General features: G+C 56.4%; 5 protein-coding genes across 5 annotated transcripts; 3 read left to right on the top strand and 2 right to left on the bottom strand.

The window, feature by feature from the left end:
• Positions 1 to 3,205: 3,205 nt before the first annotated feature.
• Positions 3,206 to 5,585, top strand: GCG54_00004880 (RalA-binding protein 1; the record flags this gene model as incomplete). The annotated part of the gene is made up of 3 exons (XM_045404919.1): positions 3,206 to 3,824; positions 3,935 to 4,786; positions 4,840 to 5,585. The coding sequence occupies 3 exons, from the start codon at positions 3,206 to 3,208 to the stop codon at positions 5,583 to 5,585; spliced, it is 2,217 nt and encodes a 738-aa protein (XP_045262862.1).
• Positions 5,586 to 6,446: 861 nt separating this feature from the next.
• GCG54_00004879 (Regulator of ribosome biosynthesis) lies at positions 6,447 to 7,031 on the bottom strand (the record flags this gene model as incomplete). The annotated part of the gene is made up of 1 exon (XM_045404918.1): positions 6,447 to 7,031. One exon carries the CDS (start codon positions 7,029 to 7,031, stop codon positions 6,447 to 6,449), a length of 585 nt encoding a protein of 194 aa, XP_045262861.1.
• Positions 7,032 to 7,518: 487 nt separating this feature from the next.
• Positions 7,519 to 9,034, top strand: GCG54_00004878 (uncharacterized protein; the record flags this gene model as incomplete). The annotated part of the gene is made up of 2 exons (XM_045404917.1): positions 7,519 to 8,194; positions 8,247 to 9,034. 2 exons carry the CDS (start codon positions 7,519 to 7,521, stop codon positions 9,032 to 9,034), a joined length of 1,464 nt encoding a protein of 487 aa, XP_045262860.1.
• Positions 9,035 to 9,449: 415 nt separating this feature from the next.
• Positions 9,450 to 12,123, bottom strand: GCG54_00004877 (DNA replication licensing factor MCM7; the record flags this gene model as incomplete). Its single annotated transcript, XM_045404916.1, has 5 exons — positions 9,450 to 9,515; positions 9,583 to 11,530; positions 11,581 to 11,705; positions 11,742 to 12,010; positions 12,075 to 12,123. The coding sequence occupies 5 exons, from the start codon at positions 12,121 to 12,123 to the stop codon at positions 9,450 to 9,452; spliced, it is 2,457 nt and encodes an 818-aa protein (XP_045262859.1).
• Positions 12,124 to 12,754: 631 nt separating this feature from the next.
• On the top strand, positions 12,755 to 16,457 carry GCG54_00004876 (Peroxisome biosynthesis protein PAS1; the record flags this gene model as incomplete). Its single annotated transcript, XM_045404915.1, has 2 exons — positions 12,755 to 12,874; positions 12,930 to 16,457. The coding sequence occupies 2 exons, from the start codon at positions 12,755 to 12,757 to the stop codon at positions 16,455 to 16,457; spliced, it is 3,648 nt and encodes a 1,215-aa protein (XP_045262858.1).
• Between the last annotated feature and the right edge of the window lie 72 nt (positions 16,458 to 16,529).

The raw sequence follows: 16,529 nt of genomic DNA, 5'->3' as shown, positions 1-16,529 counted from the left end.
GCTGTTGGCTTCCGTCTGTCGCCATCTGTGCAGCGCAACAGCTATATCTGGGGACGGAGATGCCGTCGAGCAGGCGCGATCGACGCCTGAAGGGCGGGATCCACAGACGGCCGCAATCTTGAAGTCTTAATGCGATGTAAAGCAGGTGGTTAATGGCCAGCGAAGAACTTGTCATACCTCACAGCGAGCCAAAAGTCCGGATCCAGGGGGCTGTGAGATGAGGTAATGAGCCGTTTAAAGCTCCCGTCCGCAGCTGCAACCAAGAGCACCCCTGGCATTGGCGCATTCCCGGCGAATCCCATCCATGGCTATCCATAGAAGCGTTTGTGTTTCAGAAATCGGGTCGCCGGGCAGCCCTGTAGAGTCGAGACGAGGCATCATTATTCGCCTTGGCACAAGGCATTGTGATATTGCAAAACGCGACGTCCTTTTCATCAAAAGGGCAAAGGGTCATCAAAGATGAGGCGACACGCTTTGGCTGTAATCAAAAAGAATTTTGCCCAACGCGTGTCCTCCGTCGCACGCATACCAGGCGGCCCCGAGTCCGGGGGCGTATGCTGCCATAGGCGGGACTGCTGCGTATTGTTCCTGCTGCTTGCGAATACGAACAGGGTCGAATAGGGAGGAGAGGGATCCAAAGCGTTGACTTTGCTCTAGAGTCTGGCGGACTGGCGCTGGAAGCGAGCAAGGCGTCATTGACGAATGGTCTGGTTGTCATTCCTCTCGTTGACATGAGAGTCTAACTCGATCCACGACGGGTTCCTGTCGCATTGGAGCCGGGAGAGACGTTAGGGGGGATTCTTTGGAGACACGGCTTCCAATAGCTCGAGCAACGCCAATGTCAAACAGACGTGCGCGGGCCCAATCGACACTAGAAGACAACCGGGTCCTGATCTGTGCGTGCGTGACGGACAGACGGACAGGCCCAAAGCCGTTGGTCTAATCCAGGTTGGCCAAACTTGACGGCGCTGCCATGCCGCAAGCAGCGTATGTTGGCCGTTTGTGGCGATTGGGGGCGAGGGCGAAGACGGCAGGAGGAAGTGGAATGTTGATGGATTCATTTGACGCTGATGGGTTCGTTTGTAGACAATTTTCTCGTCTTCTTTTCGACGTGGCCGTGTTGATGATGATCATGTTGGGCGGATTGGGCCGGGCTGGGCTGGAGCTTCTATTCATGGAATCTGATAATGACGGGAGGTGTTGTTGAACACGGAAGCAGCGCGGCGACTCGACACAGCCCGCGGTGGGTGCATGGCCGCTAAGCCTGAGGGCCCCCACAGCTGGCGTGGAACACTCAGTGCTAGCGTTACGAGCTCTCCAGGCAGTGGTGATCTCTGCCCAACTTCACCTCTTGGTGTGTTCCCACCTGGCGCGTGTCTGATTTACACGGGCAGTGGAGCAGGTGCTGTTGCAGGGCAGGGGCAGATCCACACCCACCGACAGGCCTCCCTCTGGCAGCCCAACTAACGAAGGCCTCGGCGCCTCTTTCCCCTCCGCCCCCTCTTCTCCTCATCCTCCAACATACTAAGGTACCTTACCTACCAACAGCACTCGTTCATTGCACCACGGAACCGCACCGTGGCACCGGCCAGACCTCACTCGCCAGTTGCTTGGCCCCTACGCTCTTTTCTGGCCCCCTCGGAACTTTCACTTGTATCTGTACCTTGCAGATTGCAGCTGCCACCATTGGCTGCCAGGTACAGGCACAGGTACGAGCCGACACAGACAACAGACACAGGCACAATCGAGGCATACGGCGTATGGCCGGATTTGCGCTCCTCAGCAGCAACCTCAGCAGACCAGACAGACAGCATTGACAGCTGGAAGCACGCATTCTTCTTCTCTTTTCCATCAATCCCCCATTTTATCTACATCGAACCCTTTCAGCCACCAGCTGTTTGTGCACAGATAGACAAGGAGGGAACAACCCAGAAGACGACACCGAAAGGCCGGCTCCTTGAGGCCCAAATCAACGCCCATTCATTCCATAGTTGCATCAGCCTCCCTGGCTCCGACTGCTGGCACCTCACCTCACTCACCTCACTCCCACCTCAGAGTCCACATCCACATCCACATCCACTTCCCCATCCCACAGCTGCTACCTCATCATCTCCTTCCTTCAGGTACCTTCCATTACCCATCTATCTGTATGTACAATACAACCTACCTTACCTATCTTTTGGTCTTACAATTCCAGGTTGCCATTGTCACCTTACCTTTGCGCTGCTAGTCCCTCGATGCACCCCATCTCACCCTCTTACCATCCTCTTTACCCTCTCATTACACACATTTCACAACTCACCATCCCATCTTTTACCACTCCATCCTCATCCACCTTTCCTGCATTCACACACGCCCCTTGCGCCGCCCACCTGGCCTAGGAACAAGCCGGGCAGCCGCACTGTCACAGGGTTGTCGTCTTTTTTTGTGTTATCCAGAACAGCAGCTCTGTCCGTCTGCCTGCCCTTACACACCCTCCCCTTTCTATCCCCGACAGATGCGTGATCCGTCCGTCCCCGTCCCAGTGCGCACACCGAAACAGCTACAGCTCACCCTCCTGCGGCAGACAACGAATCAGGATCGGGGTCGTTACTGGGCTTGTCTGTCCCATCCCATCTCATCCCATCCTGATCCACGTTCGCTGCTCTGCCCTGTGTCCTGTTACACTGTCGCTAGGTACTGTTGATACCACCACCAAAGATCTGAGGGAGGGAGGTGCTGTTGTCCTTCTGCCACCACCGCACACACTACACCTCACAGGCACCAACATCTAAGAGGCCTGCCCGCTGCCTGCCTGCCTGCCCTGATACTTGGCCTCGCCCCCATCCTCCTCACATTCGGGGCCTTACCACGCCTTTACCTGGCTCATCTCATCTCCAAGGGCGAGGTACCTCGACACCCTGCGCTTACCTGTCGGATTCATACGGTACGGATTACCTGACTGGGACCTGCTGCAGCTCTGCCCTGCCTGCTCCTGGTCCTCTTTTTGGCGCTCCCGCAGCCGCTGTCCACCACCACCACCACCTCCTCCAACATCCTCGCTCACCTGTTTACGCCTACAATACGCCCACACGCCTGCGCATACGCCGCCTTGTGTCGCCTTCGAGTCCTGTGCCTCTCTGACCGGGCCCCCAAAACACTTATTTTACCCAGCGACTTGCCTGCCTGCCTGCCAGAGCCCCCGGGGGCACGTTAATCTCCTGCCATGGGTCGCAAGCATGCACCGCAGCCGCTGACGCTGTCTGAATCTCAGTCCGCCGACCACCAGCCTGAGGACGTTCCGCGCTCTGCTGAAACCCTCGCCTCTACCGTCCCTCCAAGCGCTGGCTCCAAATCGCAATCTTCTCCCAGATCTCCGCGCTCTCCCTTTAGGTTCACTCCGAAAAGACCCAGCACCAGTCGCAAACAGTCTCTACAGCTGGCTGACGAACATCGAAACTTTGACGACGACGACGACGAATTTCAGCAGTATCCGCCCATTTCCTCCGCCCTGCACCGCGCGTCCGAAGACACGCCCCCTCGCCAGCATCATCAGCAACACCCCATCAGCCCCCGTTCTCAGCACCGCCTCGACCATCCCTCCCCTGGCTCCAGCAGCACCAAAGCCTCCAAGGGCGGCTTCTTCTTCAATTTCACCAAGTCGTCCAAATCGTCCCATTCTCTCGCATTTTCATCCTCGCCCGCCCACCACCCCCATCAACAGCAACCCTCGCGCCATAACCACCAGCAGAACCCGAGCCAGAACCCTGACTCGAGAGGCGAAACTATGTCGAGGGGCCCCGACAGTGCTCCCATGAGCACCACCCAACCCACCCAACCTTCAGGTACGAGGATAACTTTCCTTCTTGAGACCGCAGTGTCCCACTGCCTGTGCTGCCGGGGCCCACCACCTGATCCATCCCCCGTTTCGCCTATCGTGAGACCATTTCTTCAGCCGCTAACCCATCTGCCATTTCACCAGCCGACTCGTCCTATGCTGAGAACGCCGTCCAAAAGCCCGCACCCACCTTGCCGTCCAAGTCCGACGTGTCAATCGCCTCCGCTGCCGACTTCGATCCTTCCGCTTCCCAACCCTCTTCGTCGAAGAAGGGCAAGTCGAAGCCCTTCGGTCTCTTGACCCGTAACAAGTCCCTCCGCGACAAGGACCGCGACAAGGACGGCTCAAGCTCTAGGGACAAGCAGCCGAGCCCCGTACCAATAACGATCAGCGAACCCGAGCCGTCGCACATCCCCTCCGACCCTTACAACCCACGCAAGGCGTCAGCGCCAGCGCCTGCAACTGACAGGTCAATCAAGGAAATGGTCAATTCCACGGCGCGGAACCGCTCAGAAGACCGCGGTTCGCCACGAGACATGGGCAACAAAGAAAACCTGAGGGAGAAGGGGAACAAGGAGATTCAGAGAGAAAAGGAGCACCACCCTCGCCAGAATTCCTCTTCGGCAAATGGAGGCTTTTTCGGTGGTTTGAAGAGTGGAAGAGATATGATCAGCAATCGCCTTTTTGGAAAGGGCGGCCGCAGTGGCAGCACGACGGAGAAGGAGCCTGTCATCGACGATGAACACTACCAGCTTAAGACAATCAACCTGCCTCTGGTAGAGCAAACACGACGCACACGTATTTCGAAGCGTTTGGAGGACTCTAGAGACAAGACCGAGTTCTGGATGCCTGCTTTCCCATGGCGCGCAATCGACTATCTGAATTACAAGGGCTGCGATGTCGAGGGCTTGTATCGTGTGCCGGGTAGTGGACCCCAGATCAAGAAGTGGCAGAGGAGATTCGACGAAGGTTTGACGGAAGAATTCACGCAGATATGACCAGCGCACTAACAAGACTTCTAGAATACGACGTCAACTTATTCGAGCAGCCTGACTTGTACGACATCAACATTATCGGTTCCATGCTCAAGGCATGGCTGAGAGAGCTTCCCGATGAGCTGTTCCCGAAGGAGGCGCAGGAACGTGTTGCGAGAGAATGCGCTGGCTACGAAACCGTTCCCCCACTCCTGGTCGAGGAGCTGTCTAACCTATCGCCGTTCAACTACTACCTGCTCTTCGCCATCACCTGCCACCTCAGCCTACTTTTGGCCCATTCCGACAAGAACAAGATGGACTTCCGGAACCTTTGCATTTGCTTCCAGCCCTGCATGAAGATTGATGCTTTCTGCTTCAGATTCCTGGTTTGCGACTGGCGCGACTGCTGGAAGGGCTGCAAGAACGAGGCAAAGTTCATCGAGCAGGAGTATCAGCTTTTCGACCAACCTCCCCCGAAGGGCCTGTCAGAGCCACGTAAGCCATCCAAGGAGTCATCACAGGAACCAACACCGGAGGAGCCAACGATTACTTTGGAGAGAGCCGCAACACCATCTGACAACAGCAGCAAGCACTCAAACGCTAGTACCGAGCAACCGAAGGATCGGCGGCTAAAAAAAAAGCCCCTCCAACTCTCTGAGTCCAACGGCAGTGTCGCATCTAACTCGACCATGGCAACAACCCTGACGATTGACAGCGGCCGCGACGCGCCAAGAGGTTCAAGCGACTTGCGACCTCTGTCACCCATTAAGCCTCTCTCGCCCCTCGGTTTCTAAAGCATAACATAGAAACCATCAACAGTTTCTTTCAACCTCGAATACCCAGGCGGAACTCGTGTGCATATGGAGCAGTTGCATCAACATTACATTACCGACGACGACCTTACGCCGTTAACGACTTTCGTTTTCCCCTTCATGCGCTTCCATCCCGTCACTATCTTGATGCTGTGCGGGTGGTTGCAAAAATCTCCAGGTGACGGACCGCAGAGAGATTGCAGATTGGGTTCCGCTTCGTTTGCGACACAGCATCATGCTATTTGGTATACCCCAGGGCATTGAATCGTATCACAAAAGCCGTCGTTTTATTCCTTTAGGAAACTGCGTTGGGCTACTTTTGCATCAACGAACAGGATCCTCGCAACCCGAGCTGCCGTCTTGCGTTCGCGCTTCAGGCAGCTCAGATTTGGGTACCTAATTTCTTCTTTTCTGCACTTTTGTGAGGAGCTACGAATCTAGCGATGTTTGGTCTTTAGTAGCATAGCAGGACATGGGGATGAGGAGCATTCACGAAATGCTGGCTAGGTCGGGGGACAGGGACACAGCTCACGAATACGTATGACTGAGGAGGTTCGGTGGGATCTGTGTGCTACATAGAGGATTATATATGTAGCACGAGGTCAAGCGCGGCCAGACGAAGCCCGCGGTGGAAAATGAGGACCACAAGTTCACAATTCAAAGCACCAGTGCTCGGTCAAGGTTGATGTAATCAGAGCCAGAGATGTGGCTCGTGAAGCCGTTCCATTCCGTTTAAGAATCCGACGCCCAAGCATACAGACTGGATATGAATAACCACCGCCAATAAAACGCCAGTCCATGCCGAACCTAGAAGCATTACACAATTTTGGTCTCCATCTTTCTCTACCGCTTGCCAGCCGCCTCGCGCTGGTTCTTTCTCATTTTCCTCTCGTTGCGCTTGATCTTCTCCTTCCGTTCCCTACGCTTGTCGCCACGGATCGTCGTGCCCTCGGCTCGGTTCATCTCCTTCTCGGCATCGACCTCGACAACCCAGTCGTCCTCGCCCTTCTTGTTCAGACCCTTGTAACCCCACTTGCGGCGCCACTCCTGCGTGTCCTCGTCGAAGGCGAGGTTCTTGCGCTGCTCGCGCGTCTTGGGCTTGATGCCGCGCTTGGCGGCGAAGCGCTCCCACTTGGTCGGCTCCTTGGCCTTGGGGACGGGCTTCTCGCGCGGCAGGTCCGTCGAGGGGGGCGGGAGTGTCAGGAGGACGCCGTCGGAGGTGCTTTGGAGGGGGCAGGTGGTCAGGAGCTGGTTGATGAGGGCCTGGGCGCCATCGCGAGCTGTGGCGGCGAGGGATTCCTCAATGGCGGACTGGTCGAGCTCGAGGGGGTTGGGGTCGTTGGCGAGCAGCAGACCCAGGTCGAAGTTGTAGGGTGTGGGCTTGTTAACTGCGACGGGCAGCTTGGGGCGCGAAACGGGAAGCGCCATTTCGATGACCGGTGTCGCGTGCTTTTGGTTCGTGGTTTGGTTCGGAATGGCGACTTTCTGGGAGGTTTGGGGTGTGCAGATGTCTGGAGTTGTACGGCGTAACGGGGGAGCGTATCTGGGGCGCCTGCAGGTGGGATTATCCAGAACTTTTTTTCTGCCAGAAATTTTGGCGGCGAGCGATTAGATCGGATCAACTGCCACCGCACCGCCGACCAACAGCGCCCCGCCAATCAGCGCTGCAATTGGCTCAATGACCTACGAGCCCCGGAGGGGTGTGCATCTAACGAGCCCGAGAATTTACGAACTTTTTGGAGCTTGGGGAAAGACATCGCACGACGACGACCTACCAAAGGGGCGACTCGACGAGCTGCTTCGGACGGAACCGAACACCCGCGACTGTGCCAATCCGAATGGCCTGATAAAGATTCACCGGAAAACAGACACACGAGCAAGAAAACCGCCAGCCCCGGGCACCGAAACACCCACAATGGCCTCCGCCAACTGCGCGCGGTGCCTCACCCGGCCGACGACGGCCGCAGCAGTAGCAGCACCCCGGGTCCTCTCGCAGCGCATCGTCCCCGTCATCACCTCCTATGCGGCAGCCGCCCCCTCCGGCTCCGCCCTCTTCTCGACCACCTCCGCCCACGCAGCCGGCGGCGCCAACGCCTCGACCATGCGCAAGGTACAACACTGGGGAAAGCACATCCGTCGCGGCAAGATCAACCAGAACTCCAAGAAGAAGCGGGAGAACGTCAAGGTGAAGAAGCCCGCGCCGGGAGAGCGTAAGGCCTTCCGCAAGCGCATCACGCTCAGCAACAACAGCGCGCTGCTCGTCGAGGGCCTGAAGGTGGTTGACGGGACCACGATGTCTTCGGCCGATGCCCAGGGGACCATGGTCGGTCTGCCGGATCAGCTCGTCGACCAGCTGCGCACGCTCGAGGCGTTCAAGATCCACCAGCCCTGGGGCCTGTTCAGGAAACCGCACATGCTCGTGAGGGAGGAAACGGTGAAGCTGGTCAGCAGGGTCGACAAGGCCGTCCAGGAGAGGCAGACGTTGAGGACGGTATTGACGGGAGACAAAGTTGGAGGCAAGAGCATGTTATTGCTGCAGACTATGGCTCACGCTCTCATGAACAACTGGGTTGTCATTAACATCCCCGAAGGTATGCTCACTCACTTCACAAGCAGCATCATTACAACTAACCCACTCTCCAGCCCAAGACCTGACCAATTCCAACACGGACTACAGCCCCGTCCCCAACTCCAAGCCCCTCCAATTCTACCAGCCAACTTACTGCTTCAACCTCCTCCAGCAAATCATGAAGGCCAACGGGCCCGTACTCAAGAAGCACAAGATCACGAAGGAGTACCCGGAGCTCCTCCACGTCCCCAAGGACGGCACCCTCTACGACATCGCAAACGCCGCCAAGGAGACCGAGTTCGCCTGGCCCGCCTTCCAGGCCCTCTGGTCCGAGCTGACCACCGCCCCCGGCGGCCCCCCGGTCCTCCTCACCCTCGATGGCCTCTCCCACATCATGAAGATCTCCGCCTACCGCGACCCGGCCTTCAACCTCGTGCACGCCCACGATCTCACCCTCGTGCGCCTCTTCGTCGATGCCCTCAGCGGCAAGACGCCCCTCGCCAACGGCGGCGCCGTCATCGCCGCCACCAGCCGCAGCAACGCGCCCCGCTCCCCGTCCATGGAGCTCGCCCTCGCGCAGTCCGCCGCCGCCGCCGAGGGCCTGCACGTCCCCACGCCCGACCCGTACGGCAAGGGCTACGACGACCGCATCTACGAGTCCGTCCGCAACGTCGAGACGTTCAACGTCAGCGGCGTCAGCCGCGACGAGGCCCGCGCCGTGATGGAGTACTGGGCCGCCAGCGGCATGTATCGCTCGCGCGTTGACGCGGGTGCTGTCGGTGAGAAGTGGACTGTCGCTGGTGGTATCCTCGGCGAGTTGGAGCGGGCGAGCTTGCTCAACACGCGTATGCTGCAGTACTAAACGGATGGGACGATGGAATGAGAAGTGCGGGCGGGGGCAGGCAGTGTATACATGTATCAGTGCACCAAAGATGTGGGAGGTGTGAAAAAAGAAGAGCTTTTGTACTATACTACCATCATCTGAAGTTATGAGAATTTCCCAATCCACGTAAAAGGAGTGAGCTTTGCGACTATTTTGACATCACGATCATTGGGCGAGAAGAAGGACCGAGATGTATCGGGCATTTTTGATTCATTATATCTTCTTCATTCGAGTGGTTGGAAAAAGTCAGCCTCTCCGCCTCTCTGGTCACTTCATCCATGATAAACCCAACAACGCCAATCCCAAGGCGGCTTCAGTTTGCAAAGCCGTATATGACGAATAACATTTTTCAACGACACTACGCAACCCCGACAGCACCATCGCCCGCTGACATTTAGTCGTGCGTTCCTGCAGCCGTGATGAAGACCAATCTGGTGCCGTTGCCAGCCGTTTGCCACACCTATTTTCCGATGGGTTAGAGAATGTCTTTGAAGGAAAGAAAGATTGGGTTGTGGGTGAAAACTTACATCGAGCTCGTTGTACTCCTCCAGGGCAGCGAGCCACTGGTCCTCTGTGAATCCCTTGGCAATGACACGCTCCTTGACCTTGCGGAGAGACATCTCGGTGCCAAGCTCATCGTCTTCGTCGTCGGCATCGTCAGCGCGGCAGGCACCGCTGTCGGCCAGCGACTTGACCAGGTTGTAGATTCTGCTGCTCGCGTTGAGGCGCGAGCGTCCGGATTTGCTCTGCTCGGCGGCGAGACTCTCCTTGGAGGCCTCGATGAGGCGCAGCGCCTCGTCGACGTCGTCGTTGGTAACCTCGTTGGAGAAACGCAGACGGGCGAGGGCCTGGGCGAGACGGATGATACCGAGGAGGGTACGCGGCGTGGTATGGGTGAACTGCTGGCCCTTCTTCTCAGCACGACGCTGCTGCTCGCGCATACGAACGTACGTCTTGATGATGTACTCGTTGATGCCTTCCGTAACGACAGGGCGGTAGGTGCGAGCTTGAGCGACGTAGGAGCGGACCTCGTGCGGCGAGAAAACAACGGAGTCAGTGCCAATGTCCGGGTGCTTCATGTGCATGTGGACATAGGCGACGTGCTTGGCAAGCTGGGCGTCGGACTCGCGAGATGGGGTATCAAGAAGCAAGAACATGATATCGAAACGAGAGAGGAGAGCGGCGGGGAGGTTGATGTTCTCGACCGGGGAGATGCGAGGGTTGTAGCGGCCGTAGATGGGGTTAGCGGCGGCAAGGATGGAAGTGCGGGCGTTGAGAGTGGTGGAAATGCCAGCCTTGGAGATGGAGATGGTCTGCTGTTCCATGACCTCATGGATGGCTGTACGGTCGTTCTCGTCCATTTTGTCGAATTCATCGATACAGCAGATGCCATTGTCAGCGAGGACGAGAGCACCACCCTCAAGAACCATCTCATCGGTTACAGGATCGCGCATGACGGCAGCCGTCAGACCGACACCACTGGAACCGCGACCGGAGGTGTAGACACCACGGGGAGCGACCTTTGAGATGTACTTGAGCAGCTGGGACTTGGCCACACCAGGGTCACCCATCAAGCAGATGTTAATGTCACCACGAATCTTCATGCCATCCTCAGCTTGCTTCAAAGGGGCTCCAATGAGAAGCAGGAGAAGTGCCTTCTTGACATCGAGGTGTCCATAGATTTCGGGGGCAATGGACTTTGCAAGAAGCTCGTAGACTTGGCCGGATTGCCTGTACTGGTCGATACGACGAACAAGCTTGGCGTCGACGATCATTTCGGAGTAGGCCTTCTTGTGCTGGACGATGTGATGCGCCTCCAGGAAGGTATCGGTAAGAAGACCGGCCCTCATAGCCTTGAAACCAGTGTAAGGGGTGGGCAGGAAGATACCCGAAATATCGACAGCATCGCCTGGGTTGACCTTGCGCACTGAGGTACCGTAACACAGAACAGTCAAGGTACGAGGAATCTGACCGATGGGAACCTGCTCCGCAAGCTCCTGGACCTTGACCTCTTGGAAGGGCAAGAACTTGGAGGCTCTCGTAGAAGGGTGAAGCTGACCCTTGGCCTGGTTCATCTCGCAATCCTTGGAGGGGCATACGGTCAAGGGACCGAATGACTTCTCGTTGACGGGCTGGAAGATTTCGCAGCCGCAACGGTCACAGGTGTAGGCGCTGACCTGCACAATGGGCTTGACGTCTGAAACTCTGGTGGCAATTGCGCGGACGGTAATCAAGTGGCCAAGCTGGTCACCCTTGACGTTGCGCACGGCATAGGCCTTCGCTGGGTGGTCAGGGGAATCGGATCGAGGCTTGAAGACGAGGGTATATCGGCGAGTGAGCTCGGCGGGAAACTTGTCCTCGGCGACGGTAGGGTCGGGGAGCTGGCCATCTGTAGGCTCAGTAGCTTGACGCTGCAGTTGCTCGTTTCTCCTTTGTCTTCGCTCCATCAAAACATCCAAAACGTCATCCTTGAAGCTTTTTGCCGTTAGTGTTGAGCACTTCCAAAGGGTTGCAAGTTGGCATACGTTGTGTCGGCGCTGGGCTTGGGCATAAGCTTGTCCACCGCTCTTGACATCAATTCGACGTAGTGCTTGGTGTTGGTCTCGATAGACTCCACCAAATGGAGCTCGTCGCCGATTTGTGATTCAAACTAGAGTTGTCGTCAGTCCTAAGTCTCATGCCAAACACGTTCCTCGGGTTTGCCCACAGCTGCGATGTCGTCCAGATCGACCAAAACCTCATCAATCTGGCGGTCTGCAAGCTTCTGCATCATGGCCTGGTATTTGTGCGCGGGCGGGGTCTTGTCCCGGCGGCGAGTCTGGCGGGCACCATCGTCCTCCATCAATTCATCGTCGTCGCTAAAGTCATCTTCGTCTATCGTAATGTTGCCGAGGGCATGTGCGATGGTCTGCTCAGGCGACGCCTTGAAGTCTTTGAGGAAGGATTCGAGAGCGGCTAGGCGCGAGTTAGGATTGTCTTGCGACAGCGGTGTGGGATCGAGTTGGCAGGTCTGGCTTACTCTGCTGCGCTTCATACGCTACCGGCGCCTTGAATTGACGAAGCGCCATCTTGACAGAATTTGCGGGGTCTCGACTGCAGAATTGTCTCTCGGAAGCTCAATGACCTAGTCTGACAGACGCAGGTGCAGTTGTGAAAGGGGTATAATTCGTCTTTGCGACGGCAGCGGGGAGTGGTCTCGGGCTCGGTTCTGTTCTGCTGCTATCGAATTGAAGTTTGGCGCCGGGTGGGGGCTGGAAGAAGAATCGACGGGACCTGATCAATGCGCCAGGGGGGAAGACATTGACCGGGAGACCAAACCACGAAATTACGCGACATCCAGACGCGAGCGTGTCAGACACGCGTTAATTGAATTTTGGTGCCAGCCACAATGTGGCGTGGATTCTTTTCCCCAAAAGCCAGGGGGGTCCGGAAAAGATACGTATAGGACTCCTGCAGCTACCCCGTCGTCGGGCCCAATGGGGTGGAGGTCCCTTCCATGCCGGGAATGCCTCGGCGTCGGCACATGCCTGGGCCAGTCTCGGTTCATCTCTCATTTCCAGCTCCAATAGCTAGCTTCTCCAGACTCCATCTACGTCTAGAGCGAACCACGCCCCGCGAATCTATCTTGCTCTCTGCTAAGAGCGTGCCACTCTTTTGTTTTGTACAACCTCATGGATTGCTGATCAGTCAATTGCTGTCATGGCTCCACGGCGGAACGCGCAATCGACTCCGGCGGAGATCTCTCTCTCCCCCCAGCTCAAGAGCTGCCTGGTCAACCTCCCCGCATCGTTGGTCTCGCTCCTCGTCAACGTCAACACCGTAAGTAATGCCAATGCTTTCTGCAATAGAGTTCGAGTTGACAATCGCGCAATAGCCCGCGCAAAATGTCGTCGTGGAACTCAATTACCGACCTTCCTCCGCGAGCGTCTCCGGGGCCGGCGCATCACAACAACGGTCCGTCTTCGTGGGCTGGACCGGCATGCCGAGTAAGCGCAAAGTCGCCCCCATAGTCGGACGAGACGGTATCAATGGTGGCAGGAGTGGTGGACGCGAGCAAGAAGTGGCCCAGGTTGAGATTGATGCCACGCTCGCCAACACTTTGGGACTCTCGGATGGGCAGAAGGTGACAGCCTCTATACACGTCGATCCTCCGGTTGCGCACACCATCAACATTGAGCCGCTCACGCCGGAAGACTGGGAGATGATTGAGCTCAACGCGAACTTCCTCGAACTTAACCTGCAATACCAAGTCCGTGCCTTACCGAACCCCGCCTTCCTCTCGAGCACCGGTACCATCGTCCAGCCGCACCCCGTCACGCTGCATCTGTCACCAACTTCTACAGCCAACATCAAGGTCGTTTCGCTCGATCCCTCGCCACCAACCGATTTTCCATTCGCAAAGATCTCACCGAACGCCGAAGTCATTGTAGCGCCAAAGACCCGAGCTAAGACGTCGCATTCGTTGGGAGAGAACCGCAGCGTGGCCAGCACATCCAAATCGAAGCGAAGCGGCGCGAGCACAGTCCGTCGTCGAAGTGCACGAGAGGAGCGAAAGCCTTCGTTGTGTCTCCGAGGTGTAGATCAGACGGCATGCGTGGAGTGGTTTGACGAGGACATCACGATTCAAGACTTCAGTGTTTGGGTCGACCGCGACATTCTCTATACCAAGGACTTCCGAGGTGTAAACTACGTTTCGGTCAATATACTGCGTCCAACCCCTCAACCCAGCACTAACCCGCAAAAGCCGCAGCAGGACGCTGAAGCAGCGTCCAATGCGTCCAAGATCTCGACTAAGGTCATCGCTCATTTGCGGGCTTGGGATGATCCTCCTGATAGCAAAACAATCGCGCTATCTTCGCCTTTGTGCTCAACTTTGGGCTTCACAGGCGCTGTAGGCGGCATTATCAAAATTGAGCCAGCGCCTCAGCAATGGCCACTAGATGCCGTTCAGAGGCTGATCATCCACCCATTTGCAGCCTCCAAGAAGTCGACATCAGACGGTTTGAAGTTCGGCGGCGAGTCTAAAGCTGGAAAAGAAGAAGCTTCGAAGCAATTCAAGCATATGTATGGTGCTCGCAAGGATGCTGCTTCCCTTCTCAGTGGTCCTCTGACCGACGGATCAGTCATTGGTCTCTACGACGGGCTGGAGGCTCCCCAAGGCTGGGAAGGTGGTGTCGTGCGCTTCGACCCGACCGCCATCAACAGCGATCCACTCAGATCGTCGACAAAATGGGTACTGGGACTGAGCGACAAGATCAATATCGAATTCCGTGACCCGGTCCCTCGTCCTCCGTGGATGAATAATGATGGTCTTGCCGAGTCGCAGCCCTCTTATGATGGTCAGCTTGTGGGCATCGACAAGTTGCTGCAAGATCTCCGAAGTCACCTCTCTCATCTATCTTCGACTTTGCTCACTGGTGCTCTTGGCTCAGGCAAGACTGCTGTTGCCAAGTCATTGGCTCACGAGCTCGGAAAAGACCTACTGTTTCACACTACATACTTCCCATGCAGAAAGCTTGTTAACGACGAGACGAGGGTCGCAACTATCAAGGACACGCTGAACCAGGTTTTCATGTCAGCAAGCTGGGGCGCCCGACTAGGAGGCAAGGCGCTTGTAGTTCTCGACGACCTCGATAAGCTGTGTCCGGTGGAAACGGAGTTGCAAGTTGGCAACGACAACGGACGCAGCCGCCAGGTTAGTGAAATCATCAGCAGTATTGTGCGTCAATATTGCAACGCGGAGACTGGCGTGGTTTTGCTGGCGACATCCGAAGGCAAGGATTCTTTGAATAATGTTATAATTGGAGGTCACGTCGTTCGTGAAATCATCGACCTAAAGGCGCCAAACAAGGAAGCAAGGCGCAAAGTCATGGAGTCTATTGTGAGACAGGATGCTGTTTCTCCTGAAGACGTTCCCCAGGTGTCTCATGATGGTAGTCGACCTCAAACAGCGGATGGCAGTACAGCAGGTGAAGATAGCGCTTGGATGGACGCAGGCAGCCAAGGCAGTCATGAGCAGCGGAACGGGTCAGCAGCAGGCTTCGTTCTGGATCCTGATCTAGACTTCCTCGACGTCGCTGGTCTCACAGACGGTTATATGCCAGGAGATATTAGCTTGCTCGTCGCAAGGGCTCGCAATGAGGCAATCATTCGATCAGTCAGTGAGGATAATGAGGGAGGTGCCGTTAACCTTGGCCGCGTTGACTTCGACAGCGCCCTAAAGGGTTTCACGCCGGCGTCACTTCGAAATGTCTCTCTACAGAGCTCTACCACAACATTCAGCTCGATTGGTGGTTTGACGGAGACCCGGCAGGTTCTCCTTGAGACCTTGCAATACCCGACAAAATACGCGCCCATTTTCGAGCAATGCCCTCTGCGGCTGCGGTCTGGTCTCCTGTTGTACGGATATCCCGGTTGTGGCAAAACCCTTCTCGCAAGTGCGGTGGCTGGAGAATGTGGTCTCAACTTCATCAGCGTCAAGGGACCTGAAATTCTCAACAAGTACATCGGTGCCTCGGAAAAGAGTGTCCGCGATCTCTTTGAGCGTGCATCGGCTGCCAAGCCTTGCGTCCTGTTCTTCGACGAATTTGACTCTATTGCGCCGAAGCGTGGACATGATTCTACGGGAGTGACGGACCGCGTGGTGAACCAGCTCCTCACTCAGATGGACGGTGCAGAAGGCCTCTCTGGTGTGTACGTGCTCGCAGCCACTTCTCGACCGGACTTGATTGATCCTGCACTGCTTCGTCCAGGCCGTTTGGATAAATCCCTGCTCTGCGACATGCCGTCACTGGAAGAACGTGTCGACATTCTAAAGTCGCTTTCTAGCAAGGTCAAGCTGAGCGAGGAACTGACAAAGTCTGACGATGCCTGGACGGAAATTGCACGACGGACGGAGGGATTTTCCGGAGCAGATCTCCAGGCGCTTGTCTCTAACTCGCAGCTGGAGGCAATTCACGACGTGTTGGATGATGTCACACACTCTCCTACGACCAACGGCAAGGTCAACGGAAAGTCGGCTTCCTCGAACGGGTCGATTCCCAGCTTCGTGCAGTTCAGGTATGGGCAGAATGCGGCGCCTGCTACGAAGGCCATCAGCCGATCGGCAGAGATTGTGGAAAACAACGCAATTCTGGCCAAGCTGGAAAGCATTAAGCAAGCTCGGAAGAGAGTCAAGCACGCACAACGTCCAGACGGCGAGGCCAAGCCCGTCGACGACAAGGAGGTTGTGGTAAGATTAGACCACTTGATGAAAGCCCTGGAGAGCACAAGATCCAGTATTAGCACGCAGGAGCGAGCAAGACTGCAAAGGATCTACCGAGAGTTTGTTGTCGGCCGCAGTGGTGAGATGAGGGACGGCCAAGGTAGCATGGAAATTGGCGGGCGAAGTAGTCTCATGTAAGCTCGTGTTCAAAGTCGCGCTAGCAAGCAAGCATTTTGACGAAAGCATGCGTCTCTGATCATGAGGCGCTCT

This window comes from Colletotrichum gloeosporioides, assembly GCF_011800055.1.
Source record: "Colletotrichum gloeosporioides strain Lc1 chromosome Unknown consensus_54, whole genome shotgun sequence".
NCBI classification, from domain to species: Eukaryota; Fungi; Ascomycota; class Sordariomycetes; order Glomerellales; family Glomerellaceae; genus Colletotrichum; species Colletotrichum gloeosporioides.
Note: the sequence above shows the minus strand (reverse complement) of the source record. Positions and strands in the feature narration are given on the sequence as shown.